Source organism: Trichechus manatus, unplaced genomic scaffold (assembly GCF_000243295.1).
Source record: "Trichechus manatus latirostris isolate Lorelei unplaced genomic scaffold, TriManLat1.0 scaffold00007, whole genome shotgun sequence".
NCBI lineage: Eukaryota > Metazoa > Chordata > Mammalia > Sirenia > Trichechidae > Trichechus > Trichechus manatus.
Window position 1 is genome coordinate 21,150,165 of NW_004443943.1, and position 13,696 is coordinate 21,163,860.

Sequence of the window (13,696 nt, forward strand, 5' to 3'; positions counted from 1 at the left end):
AGAGTTACAGCTGCACCCCGAGAGTATGGCCCCCAGACGCCCTTTTAGCTCAGTAATAAAGTCACTCCTGAGGTTCACCCTTCAGCCAAAGATTAGACAGCCCCATAAAACAAAATGAGACTAATGGGGCACAACAGCCCACGGACAAGGACTAGAAGACAGGAGGGGACAGGAAAGCTGGTAATAGGGAACCCAAGGTTGAAAAGGGAGAGTGTTGACATGTTGTGGGGTGGTTAACCATTGTCATAAAACAATATGTGTACTAACTGTTTAATGAGAAACTACTTGTTCTGTAAACCTTCATCTAAAGTACAAAAAAAAAGAGTTACAGCTGCTAACCAAAAAGTTGGCGGTTCGAATTCACCACCACTTCTTGGAAACTGTGGGGCAGTTCTACTCTGTCCTATAGGGTCGCTATGAGACAGAATTGACTTGATGACAGTGGGTTTTGGGTTTGGTCCTGATGTGCTTAGGTTAAGAGAAAATTGCTTACTCAGTACCAGAGGTCCTGTATGCTTTAGGATAATTAAAGAAAATAAACTCCGTAACACGAGTTTTGTGGCCTTAACTCTTATCTTTTTGATTACTTTGATTCCCTAGGATAGTGCTCCTCAACCCTGGCTGCATGTTCGAACCATCCCACTCCCGACCAACTGAATCAGAGGCTCAGAACCTCTGGAGGCAGGGGCCAGTCATACTGGGTTTTGTTTAAACTCTCCCTGGGTGATTCAAAATATAGTCTGGTTAAGAACCATTTTCACTGAACATTGTACTCTTAAGTTCCAGAATGGCCTTCCTGGGGAATCACATGTCTTTAATTATCTAGAGGACACTTGATTCTGTTTTCTCTGGGCAAAGATATCCCTTTTTTTTTTCTTTTTTTTTTTTCCCACACTTTAGGTGAAAGTTCACAGCGCAAATTAGTTTCGTATTCAAAGATGTATACACAGATTGTTTTGTGATATTGGCCATCCTCGAAATGCGTCAGCACTCCTCCCCTTTATCTTTACACTCCGGGTTCCCTGTGTCCATTTGTCCAGCCTTCCTGTCCCTTCCTGCCTTCTCGTCTTTGCTTTTGGGCAGGTGTTGCCCATTTGGTCTCGTATGTTTGATTAACTAAGAAGCACATTCCTCATGTGTGTTATCCTGTCTAACCTTTGACTGAAAGGTGGACTTTGGGGGTGGCTTCAGTTCTTAGTTAGCAGAGTTTCCAGGGGCCATAGTCTCGGGGGTTCCTCCAGTCTCTGTCAGACCAATAAGTCTGGTCGTTTTTTGTGAATTTGAATTTTGTTCTGCATTTTTCTCCCGCCTTTTCTGGAACCCTCTATTGTGATCCCTGTCAGTGCAGTGAGTGGTGGAGCCAGGCACCATCTAGTTCTTCTGGGCTCAGGCTGATGGAGGCTGTGGTTCATGTGGTCCATTAGTCCTTTGGACTAATATTTTCCTTGTGTCTTTGGTTGTCTTCATTCTCCTTTGCTCCAGATGGGATAGGACAAATAGATGTATCTTACATGGCTGCTTGCAAGCTTTTAAGACCCCAGACACTACTCAGCAAAATAGGATGTAGAACATTTTCTTTATGAACTATGTTTTGCCAGTTGACCTAGATGTTCCCCAAGACCATGGTCCCCAGCCCTCAGCCCCAGTAACTTGGTCCCTCAAGGTGTTTAGATGTGTCTAGGAAGCTTCTATGACTTTGCCTTGGTCAAGTTGTGCTGACTTCCCCTGTATTATGTGTTGTCTTTCCCTTCACCAAAGTTAACACTTGTTTACTGTATCTAGTTAGTGATTTCCCCTTCCCACCCCTTCTCTCCCCTGTAACCATCAAAGTTTTTTTCTTCTGTGTGCAAACCTTTTTATAATAGTGGTCTCATACAATATTTGTCCTTCTCTGATTGACTTATTTCACTTAGCATAATGCCGTCCAGATTCATCCATCTTGTGAGATGTTTCCAAGATTCATCATTGTTCTTTATCCTTGCATAGTATTCCATTGTGTGTATGTACCATAATTTGTTTATCCATTCATCTGTTGATGGGCACTAAGGTTGTTTCCAACTTTTTGCTATTGTGAACAATGTTGCAATAAACATGGGTGTGCATGTGTCTATTCATGTGACAGCTCTTCTTTCTCTAGGATATATTCCTAGGAGTGGGATTGCTGGATTGTATGGTATTTCTATTTCTAGCTTTTTAAGGAGGCGCTGTATCATTTTCCATAATGGTTGTACTCACAACCTCTCCAACATTTGTTATTTTCTTTTTTTTAATTAGTGCCAGTAATGTTGGGGTGACATGTTATCTCATTGTACTTTTGGTTTGCGTTTCTGTAATGACTAATGATCAAGAGCATTTCTTCAGGTGTTTGTTAGCCACCTGAATGCCTTCTTTGGTGAAGTGTCTGTTCATATCCTTTGCCCATTTTTAATTGGATTATTTTTCTTCTTCTTGTTGAGGTGTTGAAGTATTCTATAGATTTTAGAAATTAGATTCTTGTCAGATATGTTGTTGGCAAAAATTTTTTCCCAGTCTGTAGGTTCTCTTTTTACTCTTTTGGTGAAGTCTTTTGATGAGCATAAGTGTTTAATTTTTAGAAGCTCTCAGTTATCTAGTTTCTCTTCTCGTGTTTGTGCATTGTTACTTATGGTTTGGTACTTATGGTTTGTATTGTGTTTATGCCATGTATTAGGGCCCCTAGTGCTATCCCTATTTTTTTCTTCCATGATCTTTATAGTTTTAGGTTTTATATTTACATCTTTGATCCATTTTGAGTAAGTTTTTGTGTGTGGTGTGAGGTATAGGTCCTGTTTCATTTTTTTACAGAGGGACATCCATTTTTGCTAGCACCATTTGTTAAAAAGACTGTCTTTTCCCCATTTAATGGACTCTGGTCCTTTGTCAAAGATCAGCTGAACATAGGTGGATGGATTTATGTCAGGGTTCTCAATTCTGTTCCATTGGTCTATGTGTCTGTCATTGTACCAGTACCAGGCTGTTTTGACTACCATGGTTGTATAGTAGGTTCTGAGATTAAGTAGTGTGAGGCCTCCTACTTTGTTCTTTTCCTTCAGTACTGCTTTGCTTATCCAGGGCCTCTTTCCTTTCCATATAAAGTTGGTGATTAGTTTTTTCATCTCGTTAAAGAATGCTACTGGTATTTGGATTGGGGTTGCATTATATCTGTAGATCACTTTGGCTAGAATAGGCATTTTCACAATGTTAAGTCTTCCTATCCATGAGTATGGTATCTTTTTCCATTTATGTAGGTCTCTTTTGGTTTAACAGTTCTTCAGCCACATAAAACACTGGGCTCTACAAGTATACTCTTTCCCTCTAAGCTTGAACATGGGCCTCATCATCCTTCTTAACTCAGAGCTTACTAGTCAATCAGAATTTGCACATGAGCTGATTGAAATCTGCTGGCCATTCTAGGGGTTGGCCTCCAGTTCTTAGAGCATCAGGATGAACCATGTGGCCAGGAAGACACCTTCAGCCCTCTAGACTAAGGCCTTCCTTTGCATGTTGAGCAACCTCCTTGGTCCTCTTCCCCTGGCCCTTGATGTTGGCCTTGAGGTCCTATCCCTCTTTTGGTGTGAAGAGGCATGGAGAGCCTAAAACAAGAGAATGAGAGCCTAATTACAAGCCCTATTACAGACCTGATCTAAGCCCTCCATGCCATGCCATTCTTGCTCTGTCTTACCCAGGGATCTTTGTGGCCTCTGCAAGGTCAGGGTTTCCTCCCCATGGGAGGACTTGTAAGAGGGAAAGGGCCAGGAACAAAGAGAGGCGTTTAAGAGAAGGTGGCTCCTCAAAACACGAAGGCAGGCTCCATGTGTAACTCCTTTTCTCTTCACACTAGAAGTTGTACCCCTGCTTGGCACAGTGGCCTAATATCCTTGCAGACTATTTTATCTTTAACCCATTTCAGAATTCCTTTTCCTTCTTAGGGTAGACCAAGGGGAGCAAAGCCCTTGAGCTCCCAGTGAAGTTAAGGTACATGAGGATATGTAGCTGGGATCATATAATGTTTGGGGAATTCAAAACTGATTGAACAATTATACATGACAATAAGTGTTAATAAATGGTTCTGCCATTTAAGACCAAGTCTCTATGAACAGGCTAGGGGCCCTTCCTATTGCCCAACATTTTATAGATGACTTAAATAGAGTCAGAGAAAATAACTTGGATATCAAATTTCATAGATTATGGAACACAGGCTACTGCCAGGGATTTTTGTTTTGTTTTGTTTTTTTAAAAAATCAATCAGTCCATGAAATTCAGCATCTACTATCACAAAGTACTCTTGGGGTTTTGGAAAATCTATAAAATGTGAGGATATAAAGTAAGGAAATGTTCCCATGGGCCACCCATAAAAAGCAGCCATTACTTCATTGTTGCCTCATGTAAATAATCACGTGGATGAAGAGGAAGGACGGGGGAGCGGGTGACACTGGCCCTCCCATGGAGGTGACAGTGCTAACTGACCTACCCAGGGAGCTTTATGTCCTGAATTATTCCTGTAGTGGTACTTGTGTGTTTAAATCAATCCATTTCCCTTGGCCCCAGGGAGTCAATAGCGCAGCATCTATTATAGATCAAGGCCTGGGGTGAAGGAACATAATCTTCTTGAGATTCTTCCGCTCCCCACCCTTCTCAGCACGTTCTGGTTTTCCTCCAAGTGAGACATAACGGGGCCACATATTAACTCTGGTAGTTGCATCATTGGCAGGGGCCTGAGGGGAAGAGTGTTTACTTAACTCCAGGCCAGAGAGTGGCCGCCTGCTCTCTATCATCCATCACAGGAAGGCAGCAAAGGGAGTTTCTTCACCGTGACTGAACTTCACCCTCTTCTAGTTCAGCCTTTTGCCAGTATCCTGTACAATAAGAGGGAGAAAGAATACATCAGTAAAAGTCAGAATGATGGGTAGTATTTGCTGAGTTCTCATAATGTGTCCATGTTATGCTTTATAACAAGTGTCTCAGTTCTAAAATGAAACACATTTAAAAAGTTCTTACTCTTATTCTTCCCCAGTGGGGAAACCGAGTCTCCAAGGGGTTAAATCTCTTGCCCAAAGCCTCATAGCCAGTAACTATTAAAGGCAGACTTCAGACCCAGGTCAGTCTGGCTCCAGAGTCTTGTCTCAACCACTCTGTTTTACCACCCAGTGTTAGTAGCCAACAAAGAAAACAGTGCTCTAGGAACACTGTCAAGAGTTTATTGAAAGAATTCCCAAGAACTTAGATCAGATGAACATTGAGCCCCGTGAACCTTCCATTAGAAGATGACTGAGTATTTCCAACATGAGAAAAAAAAAGATTCTCTTGGTAAAGACTGGACTAGGTTCCTGTGTTACAAGATTATAAAGAGCTAAATTCGAGGGCTGAAAAACCTGAAAGGTTTTAATTCGGTAAGAGCTCTCATTCCAGCAGTGGGAAAAATAGTTATGCCATCTGGGGATTACGAATAAATTGTGCCGTTGCCCGGAGTGGACATAAACAATCATTTTTGGACATAAGAAAATTCTTAGATCTTCCAAAAAGAATTACGCAGTACTCCAGAGGAGGTTTCACTTATAAATTGAACATCAAACATATCCAGACACCATGAACATGGACTTGATTTGATTTACAGTTTTTGCCTCACTGTTTAGAGGTGTATCTCAATTTGCCTTTGCTTTTTCTTTAGATTTGGACAACTGAGCAAGGCACCAAACCTATCACTACAGACTATTTTTTGATGGAAGAAAAGTATTTTATATCTAAAGAAAAGAACGAATGCAGGAAACAGCCATTCCAGAGAGCCATTGGTCCCGAAGAAGAGATCATGCAGATTTTAAGCAGCTGGTTTCCAGAAGAGGGATACGTTGGCAGGATTGTCTTAAAAACCCAGCAGGAAGTAAGTGTGTCCAGGAGCAGCTCACACAGTAATAGCTCGGTATCAGATTAACCATCTCACCATTCACCACCCCCATCAAATTTAGAATTTCCTGTAATTCCAACTCAGCCTATGTTATGGTTCTTACGTAAATGTTGAGAAATGATTTTATTCAGAGGGTTATCTCTAAGTTACAGAAATTCAGTCTAAAAATCATCACTTATTAAATCAAGGGAGCAAGAATTTTAAGAATTATAATTCCATATATATGTCATCAGCTGTGGGTCCAGTATTTTATTTATATGTGTGAAAAGACATCGTTGTGAGGGTCACGTTACTGTGGAAACCAAAAAACCAAACCCATTGCCGTTGGGTCGATTCCGACTCATAGCGGCCCTACAGGACAGAGTAGAACTGCCCCATAGGGTTTCTAAGGAGCCACTGGTGGATTCAAACTGCAGACCTTTTGGTTAGCAGCCAAGCTGTTAACCACTGAGCCACCAGGGCTCCTATTGTATGAAGCAAGGCCCATCTAGGTATTTTATGTTTTGGAGTTCATGTGCTTTCCTGTTAGTACCAATTTAAATCATAACTAATAAAAGGTTCTGTGCTTACAAACAAAACAACAGTATTTCTTTGGAAATATCCTATAACTTCATACAAAGTAAGAATCATCTCTCTATCTAGGTCAGAATTAATAAAAATTTACATTATGTGTGCTAATATTTCCACTGGAGGATCCCTGGTGGCATGGTGGTTAAGCATGCAGCTGCTAGCCAAAAGGTCGGCAGTTCAAACCCATCAGCTGCTCTGTGGGAGAAAGATATTGCAGTCTGCTCCCGTAAAGATTACAGCCTTGGAAACCCTACGGGGGCAGTTCTACTCTGTCCTATGGGGTCGCTATGAGCCAGAATTGAGTCATGGCAATGGGTTTGGTTTTTGTGGGATATTTCCATGCTCATTCCCATGAAGGAAACAGTCCAACAACTGCCATGTTGGCTCCTGATTGGTTGGCTCGTTTTTGACCTTGCAGATGGAGCACCATTGGTTTTGTTGGTTTGTTTGTTTCAGAATAAATGGATAAGAGCCCACCAACTTAACACTGCCATTTCTTAAAGTGACATATCAGGTCATTGCTCCAGCAGAGAAATAATGCCTCATCAGATGCCATTAAGGAGACAGTTGAGTCACTTCAACAATTTGATTAAACAAATATTTTTTGAGCACCTAACACATACCAGGCCCTGTTCTGGGCACTTGATCTGCTCCTTTTGGGCATTTCCTGTAATAGAGCTTACCTGGTAAAAGGCCCACTGGTTGTCCATGCTGGCTGGGGCACAGTGGAGCTGATAGAGAGCCAATTTTTGCCATCTACTTTTCGTGAACATGGCTTGCAACCTCTACAAAACTCCAACATCTCCTCTGGGAACCAGAGTCACTGCCTTCCTTCCCTAACCTTACCTCAGGCCATAAAAAGACACTTAATTGAGGCAAAGAAGTGTAATTGTCTCTCCAGCCTCCCCTCCCTATCAGATATACAGATTGCTAAGATGGAGAACAAGCAGTTCTAATAACAGTCACTTTATAGGAAAATGGCAGATGGCTTTGTTGGACACTTGAAGCCATCCTTAACGTCTCTCTAACTTTTTTTCCCTATTTCTAATTGTCTTACCTCATTAATTGTTGTTGTTGAGCCAATTCCACCACCAGAGTTCCTTACCTCATTCATTAGCTACATGTAAAAACTATCCTCTGAATGACAATGAAGGAGCCCTGGTGGTGCAGTGGTTAAGCTTGGCTGCTAACAGAAAAGTCAGCTGTTCTAACCCACCAGCTGCTCCACAGGAGAAAAGACCTGGCGATCTGCTCCCATAAAGATGACAGCCTAGGAAACCCTGTGGGGCAGTTCTCCTTTGTCCTGTAGGGTGACTATGAGTCGGAATGGACTCGACAGCTCACAATAAGTGACAATGTTGGTGAATAAGTACATTTTTAAATCATATTTGCATAATGATTTACAGTGTTTAAAGCTCTCAAACACCTACTATTTTTGAATGGTCCCGTGATGGAGTCAAAACCATTTCACACATTAGGAAACTGAGGTTCAGGGGTTAAATCATGGCAGAGTCAGAAGCAGAAAGAACTCAAGTCCTTGAGCCATCATCAGTGTTCTTCCACCAGCCCCTACTGCACAGGCTGGAGCTATGTCAGTCCTCAAGGGGAACTGTGAGAGGCTGGGGGAGGAGTGAGCTGGAGAAAAGATGGACTAGCTGTTGGGTGTCACTAATATGGTTTATATTAGTTTCTTAGGCTGCTGTAACATACTACCTCAAATTGGATGGCTTAAAACAACAGAAATTTATTCTCTCATACTTCTGGAAGCTAGAAGTCCAAATTCAGGGTGTTAACAGGGCCATGCATGCGCTCTCCAAGGCTGTAGCTTCATTGTCTCTTCCAGTTTCTGGTAGCTAGAGGCGTTCCTTGGCTTGGGGCAGCATAACTCCAATCTCTGCCTCTGTCTTCACCTAGCTGTCTTCCTTGTGTGTTTCTTCTCCTCTTAAAAAGATTCCATTGTGGAATCGAGTCAATTCCACCTCATTGCGACCGTATAGCACAGAGGAGAACTGCCCCGTAGGGTTTCCAAGGCTGTAATCTTTATGGAAACTGACTGCCGCATCTTTCTCCCGCAGAACAGCTGGTGGGTTCAAACAGCTGACTTTCGGTTAGCAGGCGAGCACTTAACCACTTTGCCACCAGGGCACCGCCTTCTTATAAGGATACCGGTCATAAAGAGATTAGGTCCTGCCCACCCAAACAACCTCATGTAAACTAATTACATTGGCAATGACCCTATTTCCAAATAAGGTCACATTCACAAGTACCAGAAGTTAGGGCTTGAACATATCCTTTTGGGGGACATAGTTCAGCCCACAACACGGTTGGAAGGACTGAGGAGGTTAGTAATGCCCATATGCAATTTAAAGTGTATATGACAGCAGGCAGTAGAGACCTCAGGAGTAGATGCTTAGTAAAGGCTGGTGGAAGAGAAAGCATTCTGAAGAAAAACCAAAAAAAACCCACATTGTTGTCGAGTCAATTCTGACTCCGACCCTATAGGACAGAGTAGAACTGCTACATAGCGTTTCCAAGGAGTGGTTGGTGGATTCAAACTTCCAACCTTTTGGTTAGCAGCCTGAGCTTTTGGGGGAAAAGTATGGAGGGAAGGCTAGCAAGAGTTTTCTGACAGGTAGAATACAGCAAGTTCTCCATTATGTGCCGTTGTTGGGAGGAGATTTTTGAAATAACTGAAATATATCTCAAAAGATAACAAACCACATTTAACGTATCTAGGTTTAGAATAAGAATTTCCGGATTGAATAAATGAATTCAGCAATTATTGAATACAAGAGGGCACTATCATAGTGGAGACTGGGCTATAAGCTTTTCCATTTATTTTATTCTGTCGACCTAGTAAGATTTGTAAGTAGTTTGCCCATATATTAAAAGCCCCCAAATTGCTATCTGTGACCTCTGATGTCTCCTGCCTGCCTTTTATAACTGTCTTTATCTCCAGGCTGTCAGTGCTTCTTCCTCTGGCAGCTACTGGATTTGAAATCAGACAAACCTGGCTCTGTCCCTAATTAGATGACCTTGGTTGGGCAGGTCATCTAAAGTCTGTAAGCTTCAGTGCCCTCATTTGTAAAATCTCTAATAAAAACTAAGGAGCACTGGTGGTGCTGTGGTTAAGCGCCCTTAAAAGTAATGCCTAGCGCATGGGTGTCAGGATATTTTAATTAGCTACTTAGAACCTTTTTCGTTTTGTTTTTTCTTGCCTGATTCTTGATTTCCAGAGTGTTGAGATTATAAATTGTCATGTTATTATCCCCCAACTCTTTGACTGCTTAATATCTCATCGATCATTGAGATGATCAATACATATTAGCACTGTTTCTGTGACCTGATCTGAGGAGATGATCAATGCAATAACATATTATGCAGCCAGATCATATTATGCAGTTAGATTTCTAGGAAGTGGCATGAAATAATGACTGTAGTCTTTTAAGTGTGGGGAGAAAAGAAGTTGTAATAAAATCTCATTTTGTGAAATAAAAATAGGCAACAACTTTCCCTCCATAATATAATGAATGGGGTCCAAAAAATTCAGTGATGTAAATTGTTGGTCCCATGACTGAAAGGTTAATGATATGATTGGGGCAAGCCTGTGTAGCTGACTGGCAAGAAGCTCTAGGAACCAGTTCTTTCTGATCCTTGTTGCAGTTTGGCGCCACCTGGTGGCAGTTAGTCATTCTGACTTTAATATCAATGGGGACAATTCTGGATCCTGTGGCTTCGTTAGCACTGTTTCAGTGACCTGATCCGAGGAGATTAGGCTAGGAGAATGCTGGGGACCTTTCTGCCAAATTCTCACTTCCTGAGATGGGGTTGCCTACTGTTTATTTGCCTGGCATCTCTCTTCCATGTTCCCCCTTGCAGAAGATCATTTTAAGCTACCCTCATTTGGTAATGAGGGCTGAGAAAAACACAGGAGCCACTTGGCAATCATGTTATATCTAAATTCAAATAGTTCCAGGGTTTTATTGTATATATATATATATATATATATATATATATATATATTTTATAATACATAGCAAATGTCTAAAAGGATATATAACCTAACAACAGTGGGTTTTGTGGAGAATGCAGTGGGACAGAAAATGAAAAAAAGAAGAGAACGAGAAAATTTTGCTTTTTTATTGATATATTTCTGTACACTTTGAAAATTTTTACTCACAATTTTTTTTAACATAGAACCAAGAAGAGAAGAGTGTTGTTCAAGACGACAGAGAGGTGACCTTCAGCTCAGAGGAGGAGAGTTTCTTTGTCCAAGTGCATGACGTTTCTCCAGAGCAACCTCGAACCGTCATCAAAGCACCCCGTGTCAGCACTGCACAGGATGTCATTCAGCAGGTAAAGGTCTCTCCCTTTCCTACCTCGTTCCTTTCCTAGGTCTAAATTATTGGGACAAATCAGATGTCTATGCATGGTAATTCATTTTATGAATGAAGTTCTAGAAGAGTGGGGTCCAGAGAAAGTAAGAGTGTGCCTCTTAGAGGCTGGGAAATATTAATTCATTCCTTCAACAGATACTTACCTAGTGCCTACTATGAGTCAAAGGACTCCCTGGCTGATGCACAGAGTTAAGCAATCGGCTACTAACAGAAAGACTGGCAGCTTGAACCAACCCAGAGACACCTCAGATGAAAGGCCTGGTGATCTGCTTCCAAAAGGTCACAGCCTTGAAAACCTTATAGAGCAGTTCTCCTCTGCAACACATGGGGTCACCATGAGTCAGAATCAACTCAGGCAGCTGGTTTGGTTTTGGTTTACTGTAAGTCAGGTTCTGTATGAAGTCTTGATAATAATGAATTTACATGACTCTGCAGAGTAGTAGTTTCATCATCCCAGAAGTGCTTAGATCAAGACTCAATGACCATCTCTCAAGGATTCTACAGAGGACATACAAACGGCCTCTTCCCTCCTCTAGGTCATGCTTCTTTGTTTACATGATTTCAGAGAAATATGTTTCCTTCCTTCATAACCTTGTCATGGTTTACATTCATAAAACATTCATTTTGAGAAGTAATATCTTGTAATGGTTAAGAGCACCAACCCCACATCAAATTGCTCAGAGTTCAAAGCCCGGCTCTACTTCTTATTAACTCTGAGATCTTCGGCAAGTTATTGAACCACTTTGTGCCTCAGTTACGGTAGTATACTGGTAAGCTGTCACTCTAGGGGAAGAAAAAAGCCCTGATTTGTAGCGTTTGCCAATTTCTGAGGTGTAAATACTTCCACCATGGCTGATTTCACTAGCCTGTTCCAGCTGGCTTCATATCACCACTTTATGATGCTACTGCATAGATAACATGGAGATAATAATAGTACTTTCTTCACTGGGTTGTTATATGGATTAATATATGTAAGCTGTTTAGCACAGTGCCTGGCACATGGTAAGCACTGTTTAAGTGCTATTTGTTATTCTTATTCCATGATCATTTGGTTAATATTAGTTACCTCAATAAACTTTGAACTCCAAGAGCACCCAGACTTATGTCTCTTTTATTCACCTTTGTCTCCCAAAGTTAAGCACATTTGATGAATGAATAAATGCATAAATGAAAAATATTTTTGCATTATATGAGAGGTGAGACCAGATAACTTCTAAAAGTCCTTCAAATCCAAGAGTTTATGATGAAAAGGCAGCCTAGTGGGGCAGGGAGGCTGCCAGAACCAGGATTCTGCCGCTCACTGGCTCTAGGACCTTTGTGTTTATGGTCCTTTGTGCATGCAGAAAATCGGGCTCAAGTCCTTGTTCTGTTACTTACTAGCTATGTATCCTCTGGAATTTGCTTAAGCTCTAGAAGCTTAAGCTTCATCTGAAAATGGGGATAATAATACCTAAATCATGGGCTGTTGTGAAGCTAAATGAACTAACGGGGAAGTACATGGTAAGCTGCAACTACACAAATGGAAAATGAGGAGTTGGATGACATGATTTGGAAGATCCCCTCCATCTCTGAAAGTCTGTGGTTTTTTCCACCTGAAAATTTAACTCAAAATGAATGCAAGCATTGGGGATACTGATTCTTTATTCAGTTGATCATAACTTACTTTTCAGACCCTATGCAAAGCCAGATATTCCTACAGCATTCTGAGCAACCCCAACCCAAGTGACTATGTACTAATGGAAGAGGTGGTGAAAGACCCTACCAACAAGAAGTCTTCTACCCCAAAGTCCTCTCAGCGGGTTCTTTTGGATCAGGAGTGTGTGTTCCAAGCCCAAAGCAAGTGGAAAGGTGCAGGAAAATTCATCCTTAAGCTAAAGGAGCAAGTGCAGGTAAACACAAATTATTTGATAGACATAATCACATTATAATCACATTTGGGAGGAGAAAGTTCCTGAGTCAAAGAATTTAGTTGGGAGAAAGGATTAGGTTGGCTTTGTTGTCACTGTGTGAAAAGAAATGCATTCCCTCTGTGGTTAAACAGTCCTGAGAGAGAAGCCCCACAGCCCTTCATTCCAAAGCTCTATTTACCAGAGAGGAAAGAGGGAAAGGGCTCTTTCTGATAGTGTCACGGGATTGGGGTCCCTGAGTTTAACCTGCTACCAGTGGAAGGTTCTTTTTCTCTACAGGCATCCCGAGAAGATAAAAGGAAAGGCATTTCTTTTGCAAGTGAACTCAAGAAGCTCACTAAGTCAACGAAACAGCCCCGAGGACTCACATCACCTTCTCAGCTCTTGGCCTCAGAAGGTGTCCAGAACAAGGAGGAGAAACCTGTGGGCAGCTTGTCCTCAAGTGACGTGATGGACTATCGGCAGTGACCAAGGGCAGCGTGTGTCACCCAGGTATACTAGGTCATTGCAGCATTCTGAAGCACGGCTTAACTTAAACTACTTTGTAAGGCATGGTTTGTACAGTATCTTTTGTCTTTTCTAAGAAGAGAAAGTTCTCTGAAGGCATGTAGGAATGGTACCTTAAAACAGGAAAAGGGCTCTAAAGATATATGTATTTTAACCTTGCCATTTATAATTTAGAGCCCCTTATTTTGTAGATGACTAAACTAAAGCCCTAAGGGGGCAACCAACTTGCCTATAGAACCACAATAGCCCGAACAGAATGTCGTTATTATTGTTAGCTGCTATTGACTCAGCCTCCAACTCATGCCGACCCCATGCACCAGGGAACAGAACACTGCCCAGTCCTGCACCATCCCCATGATCAGTTGCAGGTTGGACCATTCCAGTCCATAAGGTTT

General features: G+C 41.7%; 1 protein-coding gene across 1 annotated transcript in view; it reads left to right on the plus strand.

Moving 5' to 3' along the window:
• The window catches only part of PLCE1 (phospholipase C epsilon 1), a 282,148-nt gene extending 268,886 nt beyond the window's left edge, over positions 1-13,262 (plus strand). Inside the window, exons 24-27 of the mRNA XM_012557636.2 lie at positions 5,687-5,896; positions 10,688-10,846; positions 12,558-12,776; positions 13,074-13,262. Of these exons, the coding sequence (XP_012413090.1) occupies positions 5,687-5,896; positions 10,688-10,846; positions 12,558-12,776; positions 13,074-13,262 (777 nt within the window). The remainder of the gene's footprint in view (positions 1-5,686; positions 5,897-10,687; positions 10,847-12,557; positions 12,777-13,073) is intronic.
• The last annotated feature ends 434 nt before the right edge of the window (positions 13,263-13,696 follow it).